This window comes from Ochotona princeps, chromosome 13 (assembly GCF_030435755.1).
Source record: "Ochotona princeps isolate mOchPri1 chromosome 13, mOchPri1.hap1, whole genome shotgun sequence".
In the NCBI taxonomy this organism is placed as follows: domain Eukaryota; kingdom Metazoa; phylum Chordata; class Mammalia; order Lagomorpha; family Ochotonidae; genus Ochotona; species Ochotona princeps.
This window is the reverse complement of record NC_080844.1, coordinates 43,693,932-43,709,826: the sequence shown is the minus strand read 5'-3', so window position 1 is coordinate 43,709,826 and position 15,895 is coordinate 43,693,932. Positions and strand designations below refer to the sequence as shown.

The window sequence follows — 15,895 nt, the reverse complement described above, 5'->3', positions numbered from 1 at the left end:
GCCACCTGCACCCCTCCCAGGCTGCCCCAGCTGCAGGCAGGCAGCCCCTGCAGCCCCAACACTCAGCAACTCTTGCAGGCTCTGCTCTGTGCAGCAGGCCTGGAAATCCAAACTCCCGGCCTCTCATCCCATCCTGAAGGCGAAACCCTGGGCCATTTCTCGCTTGACCACAGCGCTCACCCTGCCTCCTGCAAAGCCTGTCTGTGTTCACCCCTGCTTCCTTTTGAGGTATTTCTTTCTTTCTTTGACAGCAGCTACCGCTACACTCCACGAGCTACTGCATCAAGTGGCGTGAAGATTTTTTTTTTAATTGGAAAGTCAGATATATAGAGAGAAGGAAAGACAGAGAGGAAGATCTTCAGTCCGACGATTCATTTCCCAAGAGGCCACTACGGTCAGAGCTGAGCTGATCCGAAGCCAGGAGCCAGGAGCTTCTTCCAGGTCTCCCACAATGGGTTCAGGGTCCCAAGGCTTTGGGCCACCCTCGACTGCCTTCCCGGGCCACAGGTAGGGAGCTGGATGGAAAGCAGGGCTGCTGTGATTAAAATCAGTGCCCATAAGGGATCCTGGGTGTGCAAGGTGAGGATTTTAGCCACTGGGCTACTGCACTGGGCCCAAAAATAAATGAATCTTAAAAAAGAAAGGGAAGATATTATTCAGTAACTCCTACTCCAATACCTGTGGCATAACAAGCAAAGCAACCACCTGTAGCACCGGCACCCTATGTGAGTACCACCTTGGGTCCTAGCTGCTCCAATTCCAATCCAGCTCCTTGCTGTTGTGCCTGGGAAAGGCTCAGGTGACCTAAATGCTTGGACTGAGGAGGACCTGGAAGAAGCTCCTGGCTTGGGACTGGCCCGGTTCCAGCTCTTGCAGCCATTTGGGGAGTGAACCATTAGGTGAAAGATCTCTTTGCCTCTCCCTCTCTCTCTGCCTTTCAAGTAATAAATAAATCTTAAAAAAAAAAAAAAAAAAGCCAGTGCAGTGGTTCAACTGGCTAATCCTCTACCAGCAAGCATCCCATATGGGCACTGGTTCATGTTCCAGCTGCTCCACTTTCCATCCAGCTCCCTGCCTGTGGCCTGGGTAGGTAGAGGGGGATGGCCCAAAGCCTTGGGACCCTGCACCCATGTGGGAAACCTGAAAGAGCTCCTGGCTCCTGTCTTTGGAATAGCTCAGTTGCAGCCGCTGTACATTTGTGGAATGAGCCAGTTGATGGAAGATCCTTCTGTTTCTCTTTTTTTCTGTAAGTCTGCGTTTCAAATAAAAATAAATGAATCTTAAGAAACATGTAGAACAGTGGAGAGATGGAAGGAGGGCTGGTGAGGGACCTGCAGGTATGCTTCTCACCGCCAGGAGGCGCCCACGCGTCTGGAGGAAACAGTTGGGGCGGGAACGGAGTGATTTGGGGGCGTCTCTTCCCAACTCACCATTTCCATAGTGCGTCAGATGTTTTTGGGTTTCCAGCCAGTTTCGTGAGGTCTTGCTGGGTAAAACATTTCTTCAGAACTCAATGACTTAAGAAAACAATTACCGTGTGTTTGACTGTGCTTGAGGCTTGGAGTGGTTTAAGTTTGGAAATGGTGAGTGTGGGCGTTTCCTCCCCCAAGTGGCCATAATGGCCAGGGCAGAGCCCATCCAAAGCCAGGAGCCAGGAGTCTTCTTCCAGGTCTCGCACGCAGGTGCAGGGTCCCAAAACTTTGGGTCATCTTCGACTGCTTTCCCAGGGCACAAGCAGAGAGCTAGAAGGGAAGTAGAGCAGCTGGGGCACAAACTGACACCCATATGGGATCCCAGTGCATGCAAAGCAAGGACTTTAACCACCAGGCTAATGCACCAGGCCTGAGTTTTATTTTATTAAAGTTCAATTTTTTTTTCTTTTAGATTTACAGAGAGAGGAGAGACAAAATGATCTTCCATCTGTTGATTCACTCCCAAGTGTCCACATCGGTCTGAGCTAAGCTAGTCCAAAGCCAAGAGCCTGGAGCATCCTCTGGGTCTCCCATATTGGTGTGGGGCCCAACGACTTGAGCCACCTTGTACTGCTTTCCCAAGTGCATTAGCAGAGAGCCAAATCAGAAGTGGAGTAGCTGAGACTTGAACAAATGCTCTTATGGGATGTTGACGCTGAAGACCAAGGCTTAACCTACTATGCCATAGTGCCGGCCCCATCAGCTTTCTGAAATATCCTTGTATATGAGGTACCTAGGATTCACAGTGAGAGAAAATTGAACAGGAGCTGCCAGGGACTGGAGGGAGAGGGAAATGGGTTTTCGAGTTTCAGTTTTGTGCAATGAGATGAGTTCTGGAGACAAATGATAGTGATGTTTGTACAATAATCTAAATGTGTTGTTTTTGTTGTTAATTTGAAAGGCATGTGACAGAGAGGGCAAGAGAAAGATCTTCCATCTGATGGTTCACTCTCTAAATGGCTGCAACAGCCAGGGCTTGACCAGGTCAAAGCCAAAAGCTTGAAACTCCATCCAGGCCTCCCACCTGTGTGGCAAGGCCTAAACACTTGGGGTTAACATCCCACGTGCAATGGCAAGAAGCTGGATGAGAAGCTGAGCAGGCAGCACTGTGGTTGGGATGTTGTGTCCCAAGCAGTACCTCAACTCCAGCCCCAACGTGAATGTATACTTTAAAAGTGGCTAAGATCATACACTTTATATTATATGTATTTTGCTGCAATATTTTTTAATGATAAAATGTTGGACAAACAAGACGTACTCTGTTCAACCACAAAATAGAATGAAGGATTGGTACATGCTAAATATTGACAAATCTTTGAAACATTAAGCTAAGCTAAATGAAGCAAGTCTATAATGCCACACAGTGTTTGCTTCCATGTAGAGGAAATGTCCAAAATGGGCATATCCAGATAGGCAGAGTATGCCAGTGACTGCCAAAGCACAGCAAAGAATGACTTGAGAATGACTCCTAATGGATACATAGTTTCTTTCGGGAAAAATGGAACATTCTGGAATTAGCTGGTAGCAGTAGCAGCACTACCTTGCCAATAAACTAAAAACAACTGAATTGAACAACTGAAAAATCAGAAATTGTTACACAGATGTTATGTTACATAAACTATGTTTCAATTCTTTTTTTTAACAGGTTTATTTTATTTTTTATTGGAAAGGCAGATGTACAGAGAGGAGGAGAGACAGAGAGGAAGATCTTCTGTTCGATGGTTCACTCCCCAAGCGGCTGCAACTGTCGGTACTGCACCGATCCAAAGTCAGGAGCCAGGAATTTCTTTCCAGGTCTCCCACGTGGGTGCAGGGTCCCAAGGCTTTGGGCCGTCCTCGACTGCTTTCCCAGGCCACAAACAGGGAACTGGATGGGAAGTGGAGCTTCCAGGATCAGAATTGGCGCCCATATGGGATCCTGGCGCGTTCAAGTTAGGATCTTAACCATTATGCTATTGCGCTGGGCCCTATGTTTCAATTCTTAAAATGAGACTAAATTCAAGAAACACTTGGATGGCATTTCCCATTGCATTTCCTTCAATATTTGGTTTTTTAGAATTTAACTTAATATTGGGCCAGTGAACATTTTTGGATGAATAGCTTGCTGCTGTTGCCCTGATAAATACATCTTTATATTCTTGTACCTGAGAAGGCAGCACTCATGAGTAATGGGTTTTCCAGCTGTGAGACAGGAGTTGTTGGACAAACACCGCCAGGAAATGAATGTCAGAAATGACATTCTTACCCAGCAGCTCCTGGCAGCCGTGAAAACAACCATTCATCAAATGCTGGCACGAAAGTAGTCTTACAAAACTGGGCAGTGAAAATTTCCCCAAGAAAACCTTGTGCTTTCCTCAAAGACACAGTTAAGGGCCCTCCTTCCTCAGCATGGAAGTGATGCTGGCCAGGCGTGGACTGTGTCTCCCAGCCCCCTCTGCTTGTGGGCTGAGCAGGGTGACTCTGAGGACGTGGGTGGACAGAGTGTTTTGCTAGACCAAGGAGCTGAGAAGTCAGAAGCCTGTCCGACACCTGCCACCCGCCCAGTGAGCCAGTGCCACAGGAATGGCCAGGCCACCAGGCGGAGTTGCACCCCTGAGCCATTCTACAGGGGGAAGCTTGAATGCTCCAGGAGTCAACTCTGTGAAGAATAAGCATAATACTGTATTCTGTTAAGCTACTGAAATGTTAGGGCATGTGTGTGTGTGCTACAGCAGGTGATCTTTGACGGTTGTTCCTTCCCCCAGAGATAAAGTATTCTGTGTCTTTCATGGGAATGTAGAGATGACGAACCTGGAAGTCTTTCCTCAAAAATGTGCATTCTAGTAGGACAGACAGTCCGAATTCATATAGCACCAGTGGAGTAGGCAGCAGTGGGTGACCACCAAAAATCCTGAAACCATCAATTACTATGAAAGAAATAGATTTTTTTTTTTTAATCAGGTTTTGTGGCACAATGGATAAAGCTGCCCCTTAGGACACCCACATCCCATAAGGGGGTACGGGCTCCAGTCTCGGCTGCTCCATGCTTCTTATTCAGCTAACACACCTGGGAGGCAGTAGATGATGCTACTCTGCCTTTGAAATAAATACATTTTAAAAAAAAACGGAACATCCCTTCCTTTCTTTCATTCTTTTGTTTGTATTGTTTTTAAAGATTACTTTCATTCTTTTTTCTTCCTTCTTCCTCTCTCTCTCTCTTCTGGGAGAGGGTGAGAGATGGCTGGGCCTCAGGCAGCGGATGTCCCAGCTGGGGACCGTCTGTGGTCAGGGTGCCTGTGCTGCCTGAAGGCAAGAGTAGTTATGGAATTGACATGGTTTGGTATATGTTTGCAAGGAAAGAATCTTGATTGAATTTGAACTGTAATACTGCACCAAGGTGGAGGAATCCACCAGGGGGGAGGGGCGTGGGGAGGGGTGGGGGGATTCCCAGAGCCTATGAAACTGTCACATAATGCATAATAATTAATAAAAAAAAGTCAAAAAAAAAAAAAGAGTAGTTATGACCAGTCCTGGCTGGCCTGGCTAGGGGAGCACCGCAGGCCTCCGTGCCTGGGCTGGCTAGGGGAGCCCCTCAGGCCTCCGTGCCTGGCCTGACTAGGGGAGCCCCGCAGGCCTCCGTGCCGTGCCTGGCCTGACTAGGGGAGCCCCGCAGGCCTCCACGGTTGGCCTAGCTAGGGGAGCACCTCAGGCCTGGACTTTGAGCACAGCGCTGTTCCAGGGGTGTTGCTGCCTGGCTCCCCTCTGAGTCCCCAGGCTGGTCCCCTGAGACTCCCAGGAACCCCTGTCTTTGTCAGATCTGATTCCAGTGGATCCCACTGATCGCTTTTGACATTGCCAGGTGACCATTGCCTAGGTGTTGGCTACGTTCGAAGTTCACACAGATGAATGTGGGGCCCCTGCCTTTGCAGACTCTTACACAAAGGAACATAACCAGCTGCACATGATAGTCAAGCCTGCCTACTCCAGTGAAGATCATCCTCATCAAGTAAAGAATGCAACAGATTCTCAGCGTAATAAAGACCATCTATGTTGGTAAAACAGGCCAGTCTGGCTGGTTCTTCTCTAGACCCAGACCTGTCCCACCACTTTGCATCAAAGACTAGCGCCTTAGTGGATCAGCTCTGCGAGACTTGCATTGGTTCTCTGCTTGTGATCTGAGAAAAGCAGCAGAGGATGGTCCGAGTGCATCAGTCCCGGTGACAATGTGGGAGACCCAGACGAAGCTCCTGGCTGCTGACTTAAGCCTGCCCATACCTGGCCATCACAGCTCTCTGCAGAGTGAAGATCTTGCTCACTCTCTCTTTCTCTCTGTAACTCTTTTAAATTCATTAATTCAAAAAGAAATAAATCGAATGATAAAATAGAGACAGTTGGTGGGACTATACATGAGATTTAGACACAGGATACCAACATTCCACATCAGAATGTCAATTCCACTTCCAGATGCCCCCTTCAGTCAAGTTCCGTGCTAATGTACCTGGGAGGGAGCAGTTGACAACTCTAGCCCTGGTCCTGGCCCCAGCCCTCCCATGTGGGAGATCAGGGGGGAGATCCTGGCTCCTGGCTTTGGTCTAGCCCAGCTTGGCTGTGCAGGTTTTTGGGGAGTGAACCCAGAAGAAGCTCTTGGCTCCTGACTTCAGATTGGCTCAGCTCTGGCCATTGCGGCCACTTGGGGAGTGAATCAACAGACGGAAGTTCTTCCTCTCTGTCTTTCCTCCTCTCTGTATATCTGACTTCGCAATAAAAATAAATAAAAAAAATTTTAAAGAAGTGTACAAAGGGAAAAGAAATCCTTCACCCACACTATCTTATGCTCGAGAACTAAACCATTCACTCTCCTCCTCTAATTTTATAACTAATCAAGCAAGAGCATCATACATAGATGCTCATACATAGACACACACACACACGCACTCACTTATACAACTTGCTTTTCCAAGTTTGACAATGATATCATTCTAACTCTATGTGAACAGAAGTCAGGGAACGTGAGTGAGAGCTTCTTTTGTTTTTATCTTTTAGTTCTGTTTGTCCATGAACTTTAAAATAAGTTTATTTCATTTTAATGCAAGCCAGAGAGATCTGTCATTCACCAGTTCACCCTTCAAAAGGCTGCAACAAACAGGGTTAGATGAGGTCAGAGCCACAAGCCAAGAACTCTGCCCAGGTCTTCCATGTGAGTGGCCAGGGACTCAAGTACTTAGGTCTTCTTCCTCCGTTTCCCCAGGCACATTAGCAGAAAGCTGGATCAGAAGCAGAGATGCAGGTCTATAATATGGAATGTCCATTTGGGAGTGAAACAACAAATCTTTCTGTTTCTCCTCTCTGTGGGTTTGCCTTTCCAGTAAAAATAAATAAATCCCAGAAGGGCCCTAAGGCTCCCCTGCCTATGGAAATTCCAGCCTGGCTTCTTCTAATTAGACAGCCTGTCTTCCCTCCCTATCCCATGAGGCCATTCATTTGGGCTCGTTGGCTATTGGGACTGGGTGGCACCAGGGTTGGGCTGGTTCTCATGTCCAGTTGGGAAGAGAGAAAACATGACTTTATCCATGACAAAGGGCATGATGGGTGCCCTAGGGAACCTCTCCTCTCAGTCCCACAAAGTATCCCTTTGTGTGGTGGAAAGAGGCTCCTGGGGCAAGCTGCTGTGTCCAAGGCACTGTAGTGGCACCATGTATTTTTCCACATGTCTTGCCAACTGCTATTCACACTCAGGTCTGTGCCACAACACCAGGAAATGGATCTGGATCTGCCCTGTGGGTAGCAAGGATCCAATGCTTAAGGCATTATCTGCTGCCTCCAGGCAGTCGGTGAGCAGGAAGCTGGAATTGGGTGTGGCGTCAGGACTCTAATACAGGATGCGGATGTCACAGGGGCGTATTCACCGCTGAGCCAAATGCCGTCTGTGCTGAGCTTTTCTGACAAGGTGGTGCAGCAGTTCTGAGATTTGTGTCTCCCTCGAGGCCCCCCTTCCCCTCGAGATGCTAGTGCTTGGAGGCAGAGGCTTAGCCTTGCACGCCATGCTGATGACCCCAGGTGTTTTTTATTTTTTTGTCCTGATTGTAACCATAATGATAGCAATGACAACCTGTCCCGTCCTCTGGTGCTCACAGTTTACAAAATAGGTTTACATATGAGATTTCATCTCATTTTCCAAGCAGCAGATGATGAGTATAACTACCATGAGGCTCAGAGAGCTGATGTGGTGGTCTAGATGGTATATTTTGTTGGAAAGCGATTTGTTAGGGTCTACTTGGTGTGCATTAAGCTGCACATATTTAAATTTCAACTGTACAGGGTGGAAATGAGTGTTTGGCACTGCAGGCAAGGCATAACTTGGAATGCCGGCATCCTTTCCATAGCTTGAGTCCTGGCTCTGCTCCCACTTCCTAACACATACCCTGATAGGTCCCTGCCAGCCATTTGGGAGAGTAGGATTGAGTTCCAGGCTCCTGGCTTTGGCCTGGCCCAGCTGTGGCTGTTGTGGACATTTGGGGAGTGAACCATCAGATGGGAGCTTTCTCCGTGTATTCCTCCATCTGTCTCTATCTCTCTGCCTTTCCAATAACAAATAGCAAAATCAAACCTGCCATGTGATGGGAGGTCACGTGTGTACACACTATGGAAATGCTGCCACAGCCCAGTGGTCATACATCCCCAATGGCCAGTGTTTCCCTGACCCTTGGTTCTCCCTTGCCCATCCCAGCTCCCACCCTAGGCAACACCGACCTGCTGTTTATGACTGCCAATCAGATGTGTCTCCTAGACTTCTATCTCAATGGAATGAATGTTACAGTTTGTGCTGTTTTTGAAGGGAGGATGTCTTGGTTTATTTCACTCAGCATCATAATTATTCATGATATTACGGCAAAATAGCTCATGCTTCTATGTCTGAATATACTATTATTTGTTTAGCTGTTCACATATTGGTGAGTGTGCTGTTTCAGGGTGTTGGTTGCTGTAAATAATGAACAATAATGAGTTATCATGAACATTTATGTACGAACCTTCGGACAAAGCTTTCACTTCTCTGGGGGAAGAATTCTCACAGTGGAAGTGACTCAGTCATGTGGTGTTTTCCTTGTTTACATATATTTTTTGTTAGTGGCATCAAACTTTTTTTTAAATAATCTTACTTAGTTGATTAGGGTACAAAGGGTCAAGGGCTACAGGAAAGTGGGAAAGACCATTGTTTCCACGCTAATATCATCACTTTTTTTTCCCTGAATACTGGGGTCAGAGGAGAAACAAAGGGAGAAGCCCCACCCAGCCTCCCACCCATCACAGGTCCCCGATGTGAGGCACACTCCGAGGGTCCTGCTCAAGCAGTTTTGCTAGTTCAACAGTTCTGAATTGCTGCCAATCTCACCGTTCCAATCACGATGAAATCTATTCAGAATCCACTGGCTGACATAGTCTCTTCATGGTTGGGTTCTGAGATCAGCAGTTCAGTTGGAGGGATCTCCAAAGAAACTTTGTCTGAGGTGATCTCAGACCTGATTCTTGTGTGTACTTGCCAGTACAGAGTCTGGCACAGTCCATCGCCCCAATCAGCTTATGCACACGCTGGTTGTTGCTGGGTCAGTTCTGTTTTCAGCCTTGTCTTCCACGTGAACTGATGGGTGTTGTAGTCCATCCCAATCCTGCCCACTTCATACTCGGCCCTCATGTAAACCAGTGGGAGCTGCAGCCTGGTTGGGGTGACCCCAAAACCCCCACCAGGCCTGCCCCCTACCCTGGTTCCCATACATACCAGTATGTACCACAGACTTATTCATTTGTTTACTTATTCATTTGAAAAACTTATGGGGAATGGAACAGATCTTTTTTCTTTCTTTTTTTAAAGATTTATTTATTTTATTGGAAATTCAGATCACGTTTACTCGGAGTAGGAGAGACAGAAAGATCCTCCATCTGCTCATTTATTCCTCAAATGCCCACAATGGCCGGAGATGATCTGACCTGAACACAGGAGCCAGGAGCTTCTTCCAGGTCTTCCTGGAGTGGGTGCCCAAGGCTTTGGGCAATCCTTTTTTTTTTTTTTTTTTTAAAGATTTATTCATTTTTATTACAGCCAGATATACACAGAGGAGGAGAGACAGAGAGGAAGATCTTCCGTCCGATGTTTCACTCCCCAAGTGAGCTGCAATGGGCCAGTGCGCGCCGATCCGAAGCTGGGAACCAGGAACCTCTTCCGGGTCTCCCACGCGGGTGCAGTGGCAGTGTCCCAATGCATTGGGCCGTCCTCAACTGCTTTCCCAGGCCACAAGCAGGGAGCTGGATGGGAAGTGAAGCTGCCGGGATTAGAACCGGAGCCCATATGGGATCCCGGTGCGTTCAAGGCGAGGACTTTAGCCGCTAGGCCACGGCGCCGGGCCCAATCCTTTTTTTTTTTTTTTTAAGATTTATTTATTTTATTGGAAAGGCAGATGTACAGAGAGGAGGAGAGACAGAGAGGAAGATCTTCCATCTGATGATTCATTCCCCAAGTGGCCACAACAGCCAGTGCTGCGCCGATCTGAAGTCAGGAGCCAGGAACTTCTTTCCGGGTCTCCCACGCGGGTGCAGGGTCCCAAAGCTTTGGGCTGTCCTTGACTGCTTTCCCAGGTCACAAGCAGGGAGCTGGATGGGAAGCGGGGCAGCTGGGACACGAACTGGTACCCATATGGAATCTTGGCACATGCAAGGTGAGGACTTTAGCCACTGAGCTACTGCACTGGGCCCTCCTTTATACAGTTCTGTACTGTTCAAATTGTTTAAATGTGGCCTGATGCGATGGTTCACTTGGCTAACCCTTCCCTTACAAGCTGCAGTATCTCATATGGGCACCAGATTGTGCTCCAACTGTTCCACTTTCCATCCAGCTCTCTGCTTCTGTCCTGGGAAAGTAGTAGAGGGCAGCCCAGAGCAAATGAAAGACCTTTCTCTTTGTCTCTCCTTCTCTGTAAATCTGCCATTCCAACAAAATAAATAAATCTAAAAAAAAATTGTATAAATGGGTGTATTTTGCTATATTTTAATGGGTACCTTGTATATTGCTATTTTAGTTTACAAATAAGCATTGTAATGAACAAACAATGATCAGGATAACTATGTACACAGATTTGCTAGCCAGAATTTTTTCTCACATCCCTGAGTTTTCTTTTCCTCTCTGACAATATTAGTCAATTTGCCTTTCTCACCATTGACCACCCCACCCTTACCCCTGGAAAAGTGAGAAAAGGAATAGCCATAAATGAGTCAGCCTTGGGTTTCTCAGCACTGAGTAAGTTCATTGAGCCCCTAAGGAGCAGTGCCTTATTTCAGACTTTACACAAACACATTAAACAGGAAATACCAGAAACAGATTAGATTTGATTTCTAAAACCTGGTATCCAGGAAAAAAAATTTCAAATTCCACCCAAGCTCCTGAGCATCCCCAAAATGCACCAAGGATACTGGGAGCATGTGCTCCAGCCCCCTGTACTGTGCCAGCCGACTGTGACTCCATGTCCGACCCTTCCCTCTCCAGCCTGGCTTCCTCCAGGGAGCCAGAGGAGACATGCCAATCTCTGACTGCTGGGGAGATGCAATAAAATAGAAATGCATTTTCTATTGCACAATGCGCCCCCTGCAAGCCAAAGGAACGCACAGCAGGGTTTCCAGCCCCTGCCTAAAGCAGAGCCATGCTTTATTTTGTGTGAAACTCCTAGATAGGCAGGAGAGGGAGAAGGGGCTGTAGCAGCTGGTAGCATTTCCTCTGGCACAGAAACCCCAAAAAGAAGAGTGTGGTGTGTGTGTGCAAGTGAGTGCAGTGCCCTACCCTGGGGAACATTCTTTGGAAGAGTAGGTGTGGCAAGCACATAGCATCAGATTCCAGCCTGGAGCTGTTCCCACTGTTTTGAGCTGTGCCAAGAGAATCCTATTTCCTGGCTGTGGAGGCGAGGCCCAGGGCACAGGAAGGAACCAATGAACTACCCCTGGGCAACTCAGCCAGCAGGCGCGGCAGGCTAGGCCCGAAACCTCTGGGGCATCAGGGGAAAGCTGGATCTGGAGCGGCCCAGCAGGCAACACCAGAATCTGCATAGTGGACTAAGGGTTGCCTATCTAGGCTCCAGGTCACCCCGCTCTGCCCCACTAGCTGTGTGGCACTGGGCAGGTTGCCACCCCATCTGGGGCTCCATTTGCCCTTCTGTAAGATGATGCGGCAGAGGGTATGGGACCCTTGAGGCTCACCCAGCACCTAGAATGACAGCTGAGCTACCAAATAGAAGCCCACTGGGAGATGGTTAGGAGTCTCAGCCAGGACAGACACAGAAGGCTTTCTACCTTCCAGTTCCTGCCGCAGGCAACCCCTGCTACCTACTCCTAATTCAAGCACTGGCAATCTGTGAACTCACTTGTCCTCCAGGAAGGGAAGAGAAGGGCTGGGAGACAGAGAGGAAGAAGCCCGTAGTGTAGTATGATTAAGGGATACAGAGAGGGCTGGGAGCCCCGACCGAGGGTGCAACAGCAGGTCACACAGAAGACTCATGCGTCAAGGTAAGACAAACCCAACTTTATTCAGAAAAGCATATTAGTAATTACCACTAAGCCAGGGATCAAAGCACTTGGGCACCCTCTCCCTGACCATCCTCACCCTCTCCAAGCCCCCCACTCTGTTGCTCTTTGTAGAAATGTTGTCTCCAGGGTGACCCCAGACTGGCCCAAGTCCTGGTATCCTAGGAGGGAGGCCTATGAGACTGCCCCTCAAGATCCAGAAGCTCTGGGCTGGATCAGGAGGTCACAATGAGGGCCTGGGACCTTGAAGTGGGAGGCTGGGGATGGTGGCCATTCTTATCTGTGCTTCTCACATCTGGCAGATGGCACCACTAAGCCGCTGGAAGCCAAGCGGGAAGGCACATCTGGAAGAGCAAGAGAGCCCTGGAATGCTACAGGCACTTCTGGAAGGATGAGGCCCCCTTGAAGACCAAGGGGGCACCTGCTACTGGGCAAGGCCACTTGACCAGCAACACAGCCCCAGGCACTGGGGGCTGGGGAGGAAGGAGATCCTGAGGAGACAGGACCTAAACTGAGGAGGCAACTTAGATGGATTTTTCATATATATAAAAAGGGAAAAAGAACAAAAGTTGGAATGAAACCCTTGGTTTAGAGTGCCGGGCTGCACAGCTCAGTTCTAGGCAGCTGAGAACTTGTGTCCAAACCAGAGCTTGAGAAGAATCAGGAGTTCTTTTGAGTTAAGGCAGAATCAGTCTTTGTTCTTCGTGGCTGTTCCACTGGATGGAAGCAAGGAAGCTGCTGGGCAGAAGTCATCTTCCCTCCTGGCTGCCCCTGGAGCCAGCAAGGAAGGCTCGGAGGAAGTCTGCTGTTGGCCCTGGCCATCACAGTGCTACCAGCCCAGGGAAGTGGGTGTGTGGTGGAAGGCAGCATGACCAGCCAAGGGAAGCTCCATGGCCCCAGCAGCATGGAAACCTGCAAGAGGAGCGCAGTCACTAGGCATCCAAGGTCTCCAAGCAGCCCAGCAAGACCCACGCCAGCTCTGGCTAATACCAGTGGTTGAAGCTAAGGGACCCAGCCCAAATGAAACCCCAGAGGGCTCAGGGGATCCTGGGGGTGCAGGGTTCTGGAACTTGCCAAAGGAGATCCATGGCCAACCTTTTAGTGGCTACAGTGTTTCAGTTTTACAAGACGGAAATAGTTCCAGATAGGTGGTACCCGAGAGTAGCACTACCCTGACCTGCACACTTAAAGACAGCTGAATGGTGACCTGTATGTTAAGGTTATTTTAAGCACTGATTACACCTAACCAGTGTGATTCCCTTGCAATGTATGGTCCTGGCTAGGAGAACTGCAGGAGTCCCTCAGCTGCTGTGGGACTCACTCTCCTCATACGGAGAACAGGGATCGCATGGACTGCCACTTCACTGGAGTCACTGATGGGAAGAGATGGACACATGATAATGCTGCGTACAGCAGTGCCGTCCAGCCTACACATCTGCTGCCCCCCTGCCTGCTTCCTCCGCAGCCACAAGATGCTAACAAACTGCTACACTAAAGCTTAAAGAGCAAGCTTGTGAGAACACAGCCACCTCCACCCAGGAGGTTGCATGTTTTCAAGAACAGACCTTTTAAAAGTTCAGAAAAAAAAAGTTAGATTTTCCACACTGTGGTTATTATTATCTCCAACCTGCTCTGAATAGAAACCCTTTCAACTTTGGGGAACCAAAGAGAGCTGTGCTTCCTATTCTGAGACCTATAACCCCTTTCAGGAAGACCAAGAAGCATCTTACCTTGGAGGCCTGGCCAGCCACTGGCCCCACATCACACACTCCCTGCCAGGTGCTCCAGGTCAATGCCAGCATCCCTTACAGGTTACAGGTGACTTTGCTTTAGGCTGGGAAATGTTCTGGTTAACCTTGGCTCCTTTTCTCAAGATGGACAGCAATGTTCAAGTTCACCAGTTCCCAAGTCTCTGGCTGGATAGGGGGCAGCTGCTTCCTCCCCCACTGGGGTGGGCTCGTCCCTCTACTACAGAAATTGCCTGGCTGCTTGGGCTCCCAGGAATGCCACACTAGTCTAGCCCCTGGCAGTAATGCAGTACACGCTGGGCTTCTTTGGGACGGAGGACTTTAGGAGTCTCTGATGGTGCTCACAAGCATCATGGGTCTCCAAAAAGGACAGACGACACCGCTGCCAAACTCATTCGGCCCTGAAACTCTCATAAGGTCAGCTCCCGGGCTGGAACCCTCTGGAGTCCAGAGACCACACTCTGGTCTGGTCCTGGCTGCTCCCAAGTGCAGGCTGTGAGTCCTCTCCGTAGCCATGATGGGTAGGCTCACCCTAACCTGCCATATTGGATCCAGAATGCAAATGGATCTGGGATGAGGTGAAGCAGAAGCCTGTGAGAGAAAGGCCAGCAAAGAGGCTGTGTTGGTGCGAGGTTAGTGAAGGGTGCTTGGGTTTGGCCTGCGCCAAACAGAGGCGAGTAAGGACCCCGTCAGGGCCCGAGGACAGACACCAGGCTGCCTAGGGAAGGGCAGGGAGGGGCTGCGGCGAGGGACGGCCGCACAACCCCGAAGCCAATCCAAATTTGTGGCTCAGCCCGGGTCCAGCCGAGGCCTGTCCCCAGCTCCTGCTGCAGCGGCTACAAGCCTGACTTCTACAGCACCGAGGCTGTAACAGGGGCTGGGAACAGGGTGCTTCTACGAAAGCGCCAGGAAAGGAGGAGGGGAATGCAGGGCTGGTTCCAATCTGGGAGCCTCCCCCGGATCTACGCGGCGCCTGTCCACGTCTCCCGCGAGAAGGGGAAGAAGAATCGCTTAATTTCGCTTCGGGGCTGGCCTTTCTGAACCCGTGCGTCCGCCCCTCGGATCTTGACCCGCGCTGGTCCCTGGAGACAGCGCCCCTCGAATCTCAGCCAGCGATGGTTCTTGGAGAGGGAGGCGGTGGCGCCACCGTCGGTGGGAGAACTGTGTGCCGGGAATCCAAGGCGCAGGCGGCAGTGGAAACGCAGAGCCAGGCGAAGGGATATGGGCACATCGGCGGGCGACACTCACGCCACCTCCAGCTTGCCCTGGTAGCGACGGCAGCAGCCGTAGAACGCCGAGAGCAGGTAGAGGCCGAGGCAGAGGCCACCGCAGACGGCAGCTGCCAGAAAGGCATGGTAGGCACAGGGCAGCGGGTAATCCTTGAGGTTGCAATAGCTGTGGCGTTGCGTCTGGTCGATCATGATGCCCGTGGCGGCGCCGTAGAGGGCGGCTGCCAGCAGGTCGTGCACCACGTTGACCACGAGCCAACGCGAGCCCAACACGGGCACCAGCTCGTGCTTGCCCAGCAGCGTGAGGAAGTAGAGGCCGAGGGTCAGCAGCCAGAATAACACGGACACGAAGAGCGCAAAGTGCACGGGACCCTGGTACTTGCTGGTGGCGATGGTGACCCAGAAGGCGGCGCCGGCCACCAGCTGCAGCAGTCGTAGCACGCCCAGTGGGCCGCGCAGGAAGGGCCGCTGCAGCTGCACCGCGCCGCGGCCCGAGCGCGCCTGGGGCGGCGGCTGGCGCGGGGGCGGTGGCAGCATGGCCCCCGGGCGCGACGGTGGCGGCGGGCCCAGCAGCGGAATGGCGGCGCCTTGCTCGCGGGGGCGGCCCGGCCCGGGTACCCGCTGCGGCCGCCTCGCCGGGTTCTGTCCTGGTCCTTCTGTTCTTCAGCTGCGCTCCCCACCCTTCCTCCCCTCTCTCCTCCCCTAGCCCTCCTCTCTCTGTCTGTCTCTACTCCCTCTCTCCACCCTCCTACCCGCCCTTTTCCCTGTCCCCTCTGCCGTCTCCACCCACCCCTGCGCACTCCTCCCGGCTTCCTGCCATCCCTCTCCGCCCAGCTTTCCGCCCCGGCGCCCCCCTCTCCTCGCCTGACTCCCAGCTCAGATTCCTTCTCCAGCCCTTGTGCCCCAG

The 15,895-nt window shown here is 50.6% G+C and overlaps 1 protein-coding gene across 1 annotated transcript; it reads right to left on the bottom strand.

The window, feature by feature from the left end:
• Positions 1-11,988: 11,988 nt before the first annotated feature.
• Positions 11,989-15,694, bottom strand: MARVELD1 (MARVEL domain containing 1). Its single transcript, XM_058671525.1, has 2 exons — positions 13,742-15,694; positions 11,989-12,923 (listed from the first exon to the last, which is right to left on the bottom strand). Exon 1 carries the CDS (start codon positions 15,523-15,525, stop codon positions 15,004-15,006), a length of 522 nt encoding a protein of 173 aa, XP_058527508.1. The 5' UTR covers positions 15,526-15,694; the 3' UTR covers positions 11,989-12,923; positions 13,742-15,003.
• Between the last annotated feature and the right edge of the window lie 201 nt (positions 15,695-15,895).